Source organism: Ovis canadensis, chromosome 1 (genome assembly GCF_042477335.2).
Source record: "Ovis canadensis isolate MfBH-ARS-UI-01 breed Bighorn chromosome 1, ARS-UI_OviCan_v2, whole genome shotgun sequence".
NCBI classification, from domain to species: domain Eukaryota; kingdom Metazoa; phylum Chordata; class Mammalia; order Artiodactyla; family Bovidae; genus Ovis; species Ovis canadensis.
The window spans coordinates 168,269,047-168,284,694 of NC_091245.1; the positions used below are offsets into that span (position 1 = coordinate 168,269,047).

General features: G+C 39.9%; 1 protein-coding gene across 4 annotated transcripts in view; it reads left to right on the forward strand.

Moving 5' to 3' along the window:
* The window catches only part of LOC138419381 (transmembrane protein 45A-like), a 110,994-nt gene extending 95,588 nt beyond the window's left edge, over positions 1-15,406 (forward strand). For 2 of the 4 annotated variants that reach the window (XM_069552255.1, XM_069552241.1), the window contains 2 exons: positions 1,427-1,572; positions 14,973-15,406. In XM_069552255.1, the coding sequence (XP_069408356.1) occupies positions 1,427-1,572; positions 14,973-15,066 (240 nt within the window). In that variant the 3' untranslated portion in view covers positions 15,067-15,406. Of the gene's footprint in view, positions 1-1,426; positions 1,573-11,084 lie in introns of all 4 variants that reach the window. The other 2 variants (XM_069552245.1, XM_069552235.1) reach the window with 2 other exon arrangements.
* Positions 15,407-15,648: the final 242 nt, after the last annotated feature.

Consider the following 15,648-nt stretch of genomic DNA (forward strand, 5'->3'; position numbering starts at 1 on the left):
TTAACTACTATGCAGAGTACATCATGAGAAACGCTGGGCTGGAAGAAACACAAGCTGGAATCAAGATTGCCAGGAGAAATATCAATAACCTCAGATATGCAGATGACACCACCCTTATGGCAGAAAGTGAAGAAGAACTAAAGAGCCTCTTGATGAAAGTGAAAGTGGAGAGTGAAAAAGTTGGCTTCAAGCTCAACATTCAGAAAACGAAGATCATGGCATCTGGTCCCATCACTTCATGGGAAATAGATGGGGAAACAGTGGAAACAGTGTCAGCTTTTATTTTTGGGGGCTCCAAAATCACTGCAGATGGTGACTGCAGCCATGAAATGAATGACTTTTCCTTGGAAGAAAAGTTATGACCAACCTAGGTAGCATATTGAAAAGCAGAGACAGTACTTTGCCAACAAAGGTCCATCTAGTCAAGACTGTGGTTTTACCAGTGGTCATGTATGGATGTGAGAGTTGGACTTTGATGGAAGCTGAGCACTGAAGAATTGATGCTTTTGAACTGTGGTGTTGGAGAAGACTCTTGAGAGTCCCTTGGACTGCAAGGAGATCCAACCAGTCCATTCTGAAGGAGATCAGCCTTGGGATTTCTTTGGAAGGAATGATGCTAAAGCTGAAACTCCAGTACTTTGGCCGTTCATGTGAAGAGTTGACTCATTGGAAAAGACTCTGATGTTGGGAGGGATTGGGGGCAGGAGGAGAAGGGGACGACAGAGGATGAGATGGCTGGATGGCATCACTGACTCTATGGACGTGAGTTTGAATGAACTCTGGGAGTTGGTGATGGACAGGGAGGCCTGGCCTGCTGCGATTCATGGGGTCGCAAAGAGTTGGACACGACTGAGTGACTGAACTGAACTGAACTGAACTGAAGATCATGTCATTTGTGAATATAGATAGTTTTATTCTTCCTTTATAATGTGGATGCCCTTTATCAATTTTTTCTTGACTAATTGCACTGGCTAGAATTTCTAGTACAGTGTTAAGTAGAATTGGTAAAATAAGAAACCCTTGTCTTGTTTCCTGATCTTAGGAGACAAGCTTTCAGTATGAATATAATGTTACCCAAGGGCTTTGTTTATTTTAAAACCTGTTTTTCAAAACTCTGATTTTGAAATAATTTAGTGAAGCTGAGCAACTTAGAATCCTAACATATTCTCTGAAAGTCTACCAATATCCAGAGATGATTACTATTCGTATCTTGAAAATTGATCTATAAATATCCTTAACATTTTTCCAAAAATATTAACTAGTAGATATTGTCCATTTTAGTAAAACAGGTAGAGTTTCTTATCTGTAGCATCTCAGATAATGGGAGTTATGTTACCATTAATCTTGACACAAAACATTTTGAACTGCACCGTCTTTGGGAATATGGCTGGTACTTCTTAATGTGTGCTCTTGTTTTAAATTACAGATCGGGTTTGTCCTTTATCCTCCCAGTGGAGGTCCTGCATGGGATTTAGTGGATCATGACAACGTTATGTTTCTCTCCATATGCTTTTGCTGGCATTATGCAACAGCCATTATCATCGTTGGAGCAATTTATGCCTTTGTCACCTGGTAAGTTAGTGCTTTTGTTCGTAGAAGTTCTATTTTTTGGTTTATGATCATCAAGACTCATCAGGACTGAAATTTAAGTTCAAAGAGGTATTTCCCTCCTTAGCATTCCACAAAACAGGGTAATATAGCAGAAAATTATCTCCTAGCACAGACATGTCCAATGAAAAGAATAAATGCTGGTTTAAAGTTGGAATAGCTAAAAAGTACCTCTGCTGTGCTCCTAACCTATGCATCACCCTTCAACACGCTCTTCTGTGCCTCCATGTCTTTGCATATGCTGTTTTCTTTTCCACAAAGTCCTCCCCATACTTGCAGTGAGCCCCCTCCATTTCCCCATGCATACCTCAGTTATAGAATTTCCCAAGCTTGTGGTCATTCTTGACAAACATGTATGTCTCCCATTAAGTTTGAGTATCTGATTAATTTGACATTTACTGCAATACTTCTAACAGTAAGATTCAGTTAAATGATCCATGTTTTTACGAGGACTTTGATACAATATTTCATGATGAGTGAGGGGCAATATACAGATGGCTAAGAACCCATATTCTAGCTCTGCTGCTTGTCAGCTATATGACTTAGGGTAGATTATTTAATCACCTTAAATATCAGTTTTGTTGTTTAAAAGATGAAGACCTAAATGAAAATCGTGTATTTCAACTGCCTACAACATAATACGAACTCAACGAAGATTCTTCTTTTTCTTGTGCTTGTTCTTTTTTTTTTTTTTTTTTTTCCTGGTTCCTGTGATAGATTTCTTTTTAAATTGAAGTTCAGTTGACATGCAGCTTCCCTGGTAGCTCAGCTGGGAAAGAATCCTCCTTCAATGCAGGAGACCCTGGTTCAATTCCTAGGTCAGGAAGATCCCCTGGAGAAGGCATAGACTACCCTCTCCAGTATTTCTTGGGGATTCCCTGGTGGTAAAGAATCTGCCTGCAATGTGGGAGACCTGGGTTCGACCCCTGGATTGGTAGGATCCCCTGGAGGAGGGCATGGAAACCCACTCCAATATTCTTCCCTGGAGAATCCCCATAGACAGAGAAGCCTGATGGGCTACAGTCCGCGGGGTTCCAAAGAGTTGAACACGACTGAGCAACTAAATACAGCACAGTTGGCACACAACATTATACAAGTTTCAGGTGTTCAACATAATGATTCAACTTTTATATACATTGCAAAATGACCACCACAATAAGTCTCATTATACCATTTGTCACCATGCAGATTTACAAACACTTTTTCCCGTGTGATGAGAACTTTTCAAGATTTACTTTCTTAACAACTTTCAAATCTACAATGCAATATTATTGATTATGGTCAGCATGCTATATGTAACATTCCCATGATTTATTTCTTTTATTTTCATGTTTTAGCTTTTCATTTGATATTAGAGTACAGTTGGTTAACAAGGTTGTGTTAGTCTCAGGTGTACAACAAGGTGATTCAGTTCTACATATACATGTATCTATTCTTTTTCAAATTCTTTTCCCCATTAGGTTGTTATAGGAAATTGAGCAGAGTTCCCTGTGCTATATAGTAGGACTTTGTCGGTTATCCATTTTAACTATAATAGTGTGTACATGTCAACCCCAAACTCTCTAAATAGCCCCCATTCCTCCCCCACCCCGCCATAACCATAAGTTCCTTCTCTAAGTCTGTAGGTCTGTTTTATAAATTAGTTCACTTATATCATTTCTTTTTAGATTGCACGTATAAGCAATATCATATGATATTGCTTTCTCTGACTTACTTCACTCAGTATGACAATCTCTAGGTTCATTCATGATGCTGCACAAGGCGTTATTTAATTCTTTTGTATAGTTGTGTAATATTCCTTTATATATATGTGTACCACAAATTTTTTAATCCATTCTTCTGTCCATGGACATTAAGGTTGCTTCCTAAATGTCTTGGTTGTTGTAAATAGTGCTGCAGTGAACACTGAGGTACATGTATCCTTTCGGACCATGTTTTTCTCTGGGTATATGCCCAGGAGAGCACCAAAGAATTGATGCTTTTGAACTGTGGTGTTGGAGAAGACTCTTGAGAGTCCCTTGGACTGCAAGGAGATCCAACCAGTCCATTCTGAAGGAGATCAGCCCTGGGATTTCTTTGGAAAGAATGATGCTAAAGCTGAAACTCCATTACTTTGGCCGCCTCATGAGAAGAGTTGACTCATTGAAAAAGACTTTGATGCTGGGAGGGATTGGGGGCAGGAGGAGAAGGGGACGACAGAGGATGAGATGGCTGGATGGCATCACTGACTTGATGGACGTGAGTCTGAGTGAACTCCGGGAGTTGGTGATGGACAGGGAGGCCTGGTGTGCTATGATTCACGGGGTTGCAAAGAGTCGGACACGACTGAGTGACTGAACTGAACTGAACTGAACTGATGCCCAGGAGTGGGATTGTAGAATCATATGGTAGCTCTATTTTTAGCTTCTTAAGGAACCTTTGTACTGTTCTCCACAGTGGCTGCACCAGTTCACATTCCCACTGACAGTGTGAGAGGGTTCCCTTCTAACACCCTCTCCAGCATTTATTGTTTGTGGAGATTTTTGATGATGGCCATTCTGACTGGTGTGAGGTGACATGATCATTTCAAGATGCAGAAAAATCTTTTGACAGAATTCAACACCTATTTATGATTTTAAAAACTCTTCAGAAAGTGCACACAGAGAGTACATACCTCAAAATAATTTGGGTACATCAGTTCAGTTCAGTTCAGTCGCTCAGTCATGTCTGACTCTTTGCAACCCCATGAATTGCAGCACGCCAGGCCTCCCTGTCCATCACCAACTCCTGGAGTTTACTCAAACTCGTGTCTGTCGAGTCGGTGATGCCATCCAGCCATCTCATCCTCTGTTGTCCCCTTATCTTCCTGCCCCCAATCCCTCCCAGCATCAGGGTCTTTTCTAATGAATCAGCTCTTCGCATGAGGTGGCCAAAGTATTGGAGTTTCAGCTTTAGCATCATTCCTTCCAGAGAAATCCCAGGGCTGATCTTCAGAATGGACTGGTTGGATCTCCTTGCAGTCCAAGGGACTCTCAAGAGTCTTCTCCAACACCACAGGTCAAAAGCATCAATTCTTTGGCGCTCAGCTTTCTTCAAAGTCCAACTCTCACATCCATACATGACCACTGGAAAAACCATAGCCTTGACTAGATGGACCTTTGTTGGCAAAATAATGTCTCTGCTTTTTATTATGCTGTCTAGGTTGGTCATAACTTTCCTTCCAAGGAGTAAGCGTCTTTTAATTTCATGGCTGCAATCACCATCTCCAGTGATTTTGGACTCCCCCAAAATAAAATCTGACACTGTTTCCACTGTTTCCCTATCTATTTCCCATGAAGTGATGGGACCAGATGCCATGCTCTTAGTTTTTTGAATGTTGAGCTTTAGGTCACCTTTTTCACTGTCCTCTTTCATTTTCATCAAGAGGGTCTTTAGTTCCTGTTCACTTTCTTCCATAAGGGTGGTATCATCTGCATATCTGAGGTTATTGATATTTCTCCCGGCAATCTTGATTCCAGCCTGTGCTTCTTCCAGCCCAGCATTTCTCATGATGTACTCTGTATAGAAGTTAAATAAGTAGGGTGACAATATACAGCCTTGACGTAGTCATTTTCCTATTTGGAACCAGTCTGTTGTCCCATGTCCCATGTCCAATTCTGTTGCTGCATATACGTTTCTCAAGAGGCAGACCAAGTGGTCTGGTATTCCCATCTCTTTCAGAATTTTCCACAGTTTATTGTGTTCCACACAGTCAAAGGCTTTGGCATAATCAATAAAGCAGAAATAGATGTTTTTCTGGCACTCTTGCTTTCTCGATGATCCAGTGGATGTTGGCAATTTGATCTCTGTTTCCTCTGCCTTTTCTAAAACCAGCTTGAACATCTGGAAGTTCACGGTTCACATATTGCTGAAGCCTGGCTTGGAGAATTTTGAGCATTACTTTACTAGCATGTGAGATGAGTGCAATTGTGTGGTAGTTTGAGCATTCTTTGGCATTGCCTTTCTTTGGGAAAAGGAAATGGGAACCCACTCCAGTATTCTTGCCTGGAGAATCCCATGGATGGAGGAACTTGGTGGACTACAGTCCACAGGTCGCAAAGAGTCGGACACGACTGAGTAACTTCACTTTCACTTTCTTTGGGATTTGGGTACATACCTCAACATCATTTGAGTACATACCTGAAAGGTCATATAAGACACACCTACAGCTAACATTATTCTCAAAGGTGGAAGGGTAAAGGCATCTCCTCTAAGATCAGGAAAAAGACAAGGATGTCCACTCTTGCCCCTTCTCTTCAACATAGTTTTGGAAGTCCTAGCTGTGGCAATCGGAAAAGGAAAACAAACAGAATCCGAATTGGAAAAAGAAGACGTGAAACTGTCATTGTTTGCAGATGACATGATGCTATACACAGAAAGTCCTAAAGATGCTATACGTAGAAAATCCAAAGAAAACCACTGGAGCTCATCAGTGAATTTGGTCAAGTTGCAGGTCAGAAAATTAGTGCACATAAATCTATGCATTTCTATACTCTAACAATGAAAGACCAGAAAGAGACATTCAAGAAACAAACCCATTTACCATCTCATTAAGAATAATAAAATACTTAGGAATAAACCTACTTAAGGAGACAAAAGACCGATACTTTGAAAACTATAAGACTTATTTATTTTATAACTGGGAAGTTTGTGCCTCCTGATACCCTCCATCTATTTATGCCTACCTCTCCACATTCTGGCAACCATTCTGTATATGTGTTTTGTTTGTTTTTCAGATCTCACAGATAACTAAAATCATATGGTATTTTCTTCCTTGATGCCTTATTTCACTTAGCATAATACCCTTAAGGTACAGTCCATTCTTTTTTATGGCTGAGTAATATTCTATTACATACATATAAGGATAAAATATTATAAATATAAACATATAAATATCTCAGTTGAGCTAATTTTTGCATATGGTGTAAGACAGTGGTCCAGTTTTATTCTTTTGCATGTGGCTATCCAGTTTTCCCAGCACTATTTTGGAAGAGACTGGCCTTTCCCTACTTTGTATTTGTGCCTTCTTTATTGTAAATTGACTGCCCATATTATGTGTGGGTTTATTTTTAGGCTATCTATTCTGTGCCATCGATCTTTTTATGCCAATATGATACTGTTTTGATTTTACAGCTTCATAGCATAGTCTGAAATCAGAAAGCATGCTTCCTCCAGCCTTGTTCTCCTTTGCAAGAGTGCTTAGGCTATTCAGGATCTTTTGTGATTCCATACAAATTTTAGGACTGTTTGTTATATTTCTATGAAAAATACCTTTAGTAATTTGGTAGGGATTGCATTGAATCTGTAGATTGTTTGGGATAATATGGACATTTTAATGATATTCTTCCAATCCATAAGCATGGAATATCTTTCCGCTTATTTGTGTCATTTGTGTCTTCTTCAATTACTTTCATCAGTGTCTTATAGTTTTCAGTGTGTAGATCTTTCATCTTCTTAGTTAAATTTGTTTGCATGTATTTTATAATTTATTCTTTTTGATGCCATTTTAAATGGGATTTTTTTCTTAACTTTTCTTTCTGATAGTTCATTGTTAGCATATAAAAATATAAGTTTGCATATTAATTTTTTACCCTGCAACTTTACTGAATTTATTGGTTCTGTTTTTTTTTGGTGGAGTATTTAGGGTTTTACATACACACACACACACACACACATAGTGATTTAGTCTCTTAAGTTGTGTCCAACTCTTGTGACCCCATGGACTGTAGCCTGTCAGGCTCCTCTGTCCATGGGGATTCTCTAGGCAAGAATACTGGAGTGGGTTGCCATTTCCTTCTCCAGGGGATCCTCCTGCCCAGGAATTGAACTCAGGTCTCCTGCATTGCAGGCAGATTCTTTACCAACTGAGCTACAAGGGAAGTCATCTGCTAAGTCACTTCAGTCACGTCCGACTCTGTGCGACCCCATAGACAGAAGCCCACCAGGCTCCCCCGTCCCTGGGATTCTCCAGGCAAGAACACTGGAGTGGGTTGCTATTTCCTTCTCCAATGCATGAGAGTGAAAAGTGAAAGGGAAGTCGTCGCTCAGTCATGTCCAACTCTTAGTGACCCCATGGACTACAGCCTACCAGGCTCCTCTATCCATGGGATCTTCCAGGCAAGAGTACTGGAGTGGGGTGCCATTGCCTTCTCCAATATATATATACTATACATATATATATATAGTATCATGTCATCTGCAAGTAGTAACAGTTTTTCTTCCTTTTCAATTTGTATGCTTTTTTTCCCCTTGCCTAAATTTTCTGAGTTACAATGCTATTTTGACTAAAAGTGGCTAGAGTAAGCATCATTGTCTTGGTCCTGATTTTAAGGAAAAAACCTTCCTGATTTCATCACTTAGTATGATGTTACGTGTGAGCATGTCATATATGGCCTTTATTAGGTTAAGGTATGTTCTCTTTATACCCACTTGTTGAGAGGTTTTTTTTTTTAATCATAAATGCAACTATTGAGATAATCATATGATTTTAATTATTCTTTTTGTTAATGTGATGTATCATATTATTGATTTGTGGATGTTGAACCATCCTTGCATCCTTGGATTAAATCCCACTGATCAGGGTACATGATCCTTTTAATGCATTCTTAAATTCAGTTTGCTAATATTTTGTTGAAGATTTTAGCACCTATGTTCATCAGTGATATTAGCCTATAATTTTATTCTCCTGTGTGATATCTTTGTCTGATTTTGGCATCAGGGTAATGTTAGCCTTGTGAAATGAGTCTGGGAGCATTCTCTTCTCTTACATTTTTTGAAAGAGTTTGAGAAGGATAGGTATTTAAATCTTTTTTTAATATCTGTACTGTTTACCAGTGAAACCACCTGGTCTTGGACTTTTCTTCATAAACAGTTTTTTGTTTGAGATTACTGTTTCAGTCTTTTTCCTAGTAATTGATCTATTCAGATATTTTATTTCATGATGATTCAGTCTTGGAAGATGTATGTTCCTGGGAATTTATTCACTACTTCCAAGTTATTCAATCTGTTGGTGTTTAATAGTTCATAATACTTTCTTAATCCTTTGTACCTTTTTTTGGTATCAGTTGCAATTTCTCCTCTTATATTTCTGATTTTATTTATTTAAGCCTTCTCCTTTTTTCTTAGGGAGTAAGGCTAAAAGTTTGTCTATTTTATCTTTTCAAAGAACCAGCAGTTTGTTTCATTGATCTTTTCTATTGCTGTTTTAGTCTCTATTTCATTTACTTCTGCTCTGATCTTTATTATTTCCTTCCTCATAATAACTGTGTGCTTGCTTTGTTCATTTTTTCTAGTTCCCTTAGATGTAAAATTTAGGGTGTTTATTTGAATTTTTTATTATTTCTTGAGGTAGACCTGTGTTGCTATAAATAAATTTCATCTTAGAACTGCTTTTGCTGTCTAGGTTTTGGTATGTTGTATTTCCATTTACACTTATCTCTGGGTATTTTTTAATTTCTCCTTTGATTTCTAACACTGGCGCTAGCAAGTTAGAAAAAGAGTGCAAACATGGTGGCTGCTAGTGCTGGCACTAGCAAAGTAGAGGGGGAAGAAAGCAAAAATGGAACCTGCCAGTGCTTCCATTCCTGGAGAGAATCCTAACAGATTTCTTCCTTGCTAGTAGATGCTCTAAGGTTAGGAAATGAATTCCATTCATGTATGGTCTAGACACTTTTCAAACTGTGGGTTTTATGTTGTATGGCCAGGTGGGTGAGGCTGCATGCAAGCCCTTTCACAATGGAATCTCTGTTCCTTACACCCCTTTGGTTCTTCTCAACATCAGCCCTGTTGGTCTTTCAAAGCCAGATGTTTTGGGGCTCATCTCACCAATGCAAGTCCCAGGGGTCCGGGTGCCTGATATAGGACACAAATTCTTGCTCCTCAGGAAGAAGCTCTGTATCTGTGAGATCTCTTTGATTGTGAGTCTTCATACTGGGGGTGGGGTCTTTGATGGGACCATGTCTCTGCCTCTTTTACCCATCTCATTGTGGATCTTGTCCTGTGTTGTAGAGGAGCTCTTTGGCTAGTTTTCGGGTCTTTTTTTTTTTTTTAATTAGGGAATTGTTCCTTATGTAGCTGAAGATTTGCTGTGTCCATGAGAGGAGGTGAATTCAGGACCTTCCTAGGCTGCTATCTTAAACCACCTCCCCCGCTCACTCTTGTTCTTTATATTATTCCTCTTGTTCTTGTTCTTCTCTTGTATCAAAAAGTGTATAAGGTATAGACCCTATGGGGAGAGAGAGACAGTTTAAATATAGTACAATACATGGAAATAGTGTAAGAATAAAGCACTATTGGAACACAGAGGAGGCCTCCTCACAATTGAGAATTAAGCTGAAGCTTGAAGGATTATAGGAATGAAAGAAGCGAGTTTGGTTCATTATTATTTCTATTAGCATGGTAGCTAATGCCAAACCACAGTTGGCCTGGCTGATTCCAACTATTGATCATGCAGGCTCCAATCCTTCAGACTTTAGCATTGATTGAAGATTGTTCTATATCTATGGTCATCATATAGACATGAGCTCTGTGTGATTATTGAGCACTTGACATGTGCCTGTGCTGTGCTTAGTCACTCAGTCCTGTCCAGCTCTTTGCAACCCCATGGATTGTAGCCCATGAGGCTCCTCTGTCCATGGGGAATCTCCAGGCAAGAACACTGGAGTGGGTTGCCATGCCCTTCTCCAGGGGATCTTCCCAACCCAGGGATCAAACCCAGGTCTCTTACATTACAGGCGGACATGTGCCTACTGCCGCATTAATTTTAATTAATTTAAATATTCATATATGCATAGTGATACCATATTGGATAGTACACATCTAGCATGTTCTCTAAATCCCTAAATTGCAGTAGCTGATTCTAGACCAGAGGGGTCTCAGACTCTGCCTGAACTAGCTTTCTAGTCCTTTCTCTAGACATTTACCCGGGTTATCTCTCCTGCTCTGTGCTTCTTTGAGCTTCACTGCTAAAGAGCTTTGGTGTTGTGTCTCTGGGTGAGGAAGTCCTTTCCTGGTCTAGCTTCCATTATGTCTCTGGTATATTTTCGGTCAGCCTACCTTGATCTGTAGTTACCCCATACTTGAGGTCTAAGTTTCCTTGGTGGCTAACATGGTAAATAATCCACCTGCAGTGCAAGAGACATGGGTTCGATCCCTGGGTTGGGAAGATCCCCTGGAGGAGGGCATGGCAACCTACTCCAGTAGTCTTGCTGGGAGAATCCCCATGGACAGAGGAGACTGGTGGGCTACAGTCCATGGGGTCTCAAAGAGTCAGACACAACTGAACAACTAAGCACAGTGTAGTACAGAGGTCTAAGTGCCATGGGTGCTGGGAAATTCTACCTTCTCACTGAGTGATTTCTATTAGTCCTATTCAGTTCCCTCAAAGCATATGGATGTGCTGGTGGTTAAGGCTCACTCTGTCATTGAGTGAAACTTGACTTCTTCCTCTGTTGTTTTAGGCTGACTTCTGGGCCTCATCTCCTTAGGGGCTGTGCCGCCTCCAAGAATAAAGCCGGCATTCAAGCAATCTCTCTACCCCATGTCAGCTCCCATCCAGAGCCAAAAGAAGACTATTGTCTCTTCCTGTTTCAAAAACCTTCAGACCACTAATGAATCTCGTATCCACCTTTAGTTTTCTGGAAACCAGAAACTCCATGTTTACTGTTTCAATTGGCTCTCCTTACCCAGAACCTTTGACTTATTGACCACATAGTTACCTCTACCTGGCATATCCCAATTAAATGCTCATCTCTCCTGTGAAAACTTCTGTGATTGTTTTAGTCTTTGCTTATCTCCCTTCATGAGTTTTACAGTACTTTAGTCTCTAACACACATTTTAACAGTTGCGATCTATCTTGTGATATTTACTATTAGCTCATGTTAGTCTTATCTGCTACCTAGATTGTTCACCGGCAGGAAAAGACCTTTTTTCATATCTCTCACAGCTCTTGTCATGCTGTCAAAATTATATAGGCACCCAATAGACACTTATTTCTATTTTAACAGATCTGTTTCAGAACTACTCAAATAGTGTTCAGTTGTTTGGAAATACTGTTTTATATGCTTTTAAGTTTCACTCTCATATTGCTCTTGAAATATAAGGCCAAAAACATGTGTTCCAGTGTATTTTTATATAACATTAAGCAGTAGCTTAAAGAATATCATGAAGAATAAATACAAACTTTCAGTGAGGTCATATGTAGTTCCTGTAGTCATGAAGAGTTTTGAAAATCTGTTCATCATGGTTTGACTGTGAAACTGGATTGTAACTCAGTCACAGCTGATGGGTTTTGAGGACATTCTATCAGAATTTATTTGACAGAGCACAAAGATCACCATGGAAACAAAACTGGGTTATGAAACTCCTACCTCCCAAATCTCTGAAAAATGAAGCCGTGCTTTTCAGCTTTCCAGAATAATGATTTAAGGATTGCCTCATCTAGTCCCATGCCTGCTGTTCTCCTCATGACAGCTCATAGGACAGGTCTATCTTTATGAAATCTTTATTGTATTTCATATATGACACCACTGTGGTACAGAGCTATTTAAAAAGCCCCTCTGGATGGACAGAGAAATACTACCCATTTTCAGGTTGGTCTTCAAGGAGACGACTCTTGTGAGCCATATTGAAGAACAAAATAGAAATGAACAAATTCATATCAGATTGTAGTTTGCCTTTGAAAGTTTGATTTCCAGATCGACTCTGGAAGTATACCCAGAGTCTCAGCTCTGCTCTTATATTAACTGAAAAGAACATGTGGGAGCAAAAGCCCAGACACACCCTGACCTTAATTTCCTGGACTTGCATGATTCCAAGAAATAACAATTATTTGCACTTCCTTTTATTACTCTATCCCTCAATCTGATACCACCCTAATGGCAGAAAGTGAAGAGGAACTGAAGAGCTTTTTGATGAAGGTTAAAGAGGAGAGCCAAAAAGCTGGCTTAAAACTTAACATTCAAAAGTCTAAGGTCATGGCATCTGGTCCCATCACTTCATGGCAAATAGATGGGGGAAAAAATGGAAAAAGTGGCAGATTTTACTTTCTTGGGTTCCCAAATCACTGTGGATGGTGACATGAGATTAAAAGCCATGAGATTAAAAGATGCTTGCTCCTTGGAAGAAAAGCTATGACCAACCCAGACAGCATATTAAAAAGCAGAGTCATTATTTGCCAACAAAGATCTGTATAGTCAAAGCTATGGTTTTTCCAGTGGTCATGCATGGATGTGAGAGTTGGTCCATAAAGGAAGCTGAATGCCGAAGAACTGATGCTTTCAAACTGTGGTGCTGGAGAAGGCTCTTGAGAGTCCCTTGGACAGCAAGGAGATCAAAACCAGTCAATCCTAAAGGAAATCAGTCCTGAATATTCATTGAAAGGACTGATGCTGAAGCTGAACCTCCAATACATTGGCCACTTGATATGAAGAGCCAACTCATTGGAAAAAACCCTGATGCTGGGAAAGATTAAGTGCAGGAGGAGAAGGGGGTGACAGAGAATGAGATGATTGGATGGCATCACCAACTCAATGGATATGAGTTTGAGCAAACTCCCCGAGATAGTGAAGGACAGGGGTGCCTGGCATGCTGTAGTCCATGGAGTTGCAAAGAGTTGGATATGACTTATGACTGAACAACAACAGCAACAGATACAACTCAGAGAGCAGATGTGGGAAAAGGAGGAGTCCTTAGATTCTGTGTTAACAATTAGTTGGTAATAAGTAGACAGTTCTTTATTTTCTAGGAGTCATCAAGAATAAATCTAATGAATGAAGTAACTAATTAATTCCTTTCATTTAGCACATAGTCAGATTTTGCAATATGCAGGTGACTGTGTGGGTTTAAAAATGACACACTGTCCCAGTTGTCCCCTTAGTCAGAAGTATTGGTCTTTCATGAGAGTAGTGCATTGGAGTTGAGGACATTGGGAGCAAGGTCAATGGTTAACTAATTATCAAGGCAAATGACTTTGAGTCATTTTTCTTGGCTCTTGATAAGTCAATAGATGTTACTGATATTGCTCAGTTGTGTGTTGGAGGAATTAATGGTGAGTTGCAAGTGACTGAAGAATTACTTCTGATGGCCACCTGGTGCCAAGAGCCTGGGAGAGATTGAGGGCAGGAGGAGAAGTGGGTGACAGAGGATGAGATGGCTGGATGGCATCATCGACTTAATGGACTGAGTCTGAGCAAACTGTGGAGATAGTGAAGGACAGGGAAGCATGGCGTGCTGTAGTGCATGGGGTCCCAAAGAATCTGACACGACTGAGTGACTGAACAACAAGGTGAGTGATGTAAACTCCGGGAAGATCGTTCCACAAGCCCACTAAATCATTAAATATGTGGTGAGGCATTCTGTACCGGACATCGTTCTAGACTCTGGCAAGAGTTAAGGCAGTAAATAAGATGAAGTCTCTGTTCTTCGGAAGTTCATACTCTAGTGAGATCCAGAGCACAAGTGAAAACTAGGTATATTGTGAGGGGTGGGCCAGACCTTCACTGGGAGCAGAAAGGCAGGAAACAAGTATATAGGTACAGATAGGCTAGTGACATTTTTTTCCCCAAAAATGAGAATGATTTTATTTATCAGTTTGTTTCCATATTGTGTATTTCTGAAAGTTAGCTATGTTTTATTGAAATAGTCACAGCGAGATGGCTTCACAAATAATCCTGCACAGGAAAAGCTTTACCTAGTTTTTATTACATCAGAGAAGTCAAGAGCCTGCTGAGTTTCTGCCACCAAGAAGTTTCATATCTTCCAATGCCAAAATGATAATTTCCTGACCACACCTATAGATTCTCTTAATCTATGCAAATAGTTAGAAGAATACAGGTCACTTCTTTCAACTTCTGAATGCATCTAGGACCATCACATGCAACAGAGCAGCTTGAGGCCAGCAAAGAAGCAGCTCTCTGCAGACATAGATAGTAAGGGCTGCAGTACAGCCCAGACTTGACATGGGGCTCAACGTGGGGGAAGGAGATGCCTTTGTGTGCTTCCTTCTCAGAGAAGGCTTCTTTAACACACAGCTGAGCTCTTTCGTCTGGGCTTACTTCAGTCCAGAGATTCTCTTGTTTGTTTTAGAAACTATTAAAGTTATAAATGTTGAATATGATACAAACAATCATTACATATTAGAGCTTTATTGTGTTTGTTTGCTTATATGCAGCTTTAATCCACAAAATGTTTGCAGGTAGCTCCAAAGACAAATAAAAGTGATTTTCTTTTTGGGGGTACCTCTTCCATTTACACAGATCATTTGGAGTTTGTTGTATTATAGATACAGATAATTTGGAGGTTTAATTTTAAACAGCATAATACGAGATGATTTTCATTCTGTCTTCAGGTTGGTTAAATCTCGATTGACGAGGTTCTGCCCCTCAGAAGTTGGGCTCCTGAAAAATGCTGAACGAGAACAAGAATCAGAAGAAGAGATGTGACTTTGATGGGCCTCCAGTCTTTCTGGATGAAATTTTTCTTCTATTATTATTAGCCACAGTTTTGCCTTTTCACCTTTTGTTTGGAAAACGATTGGTTGAGAATGATTCTTGGTGTCATGGTGTTGGGGGCTTGGAGTGGCTTTCCTCAGGTTAGCTAAAATGTGATGCCCACATTCTGAAACATATTTGTTTTATTTGCCTTATAGATATATATGCTTAGATATATATGCTCAAGGTTCCTGAGCTTACTATCATTTGTAACTCATTATAGATGGAATTTCAATTGTTTTATCTTCATGCTACCTTGAGAAATAAATGAATACATGGACCTTGGTTCAAACATCTTAGATATTTGTTTTTGTTATTCAACTGTACCCCACCTTTATGTTATGAAGAAGAAGCTGTGTGACCCCAAAATTCCTTTTCGTGAGACATCTCTTTCTGTAGCACCTGTGTTCTCCCCTGGAAAAAGCAAGCCGGAAGTCATCCTGTGGTGCACTCTTTTAGAGGAGAAAAAAGGGCTGATCCATGGTTACAGAAGGGCACATGGCAAAAAAGCCATGAAAATCTAGGAAAGGAGAG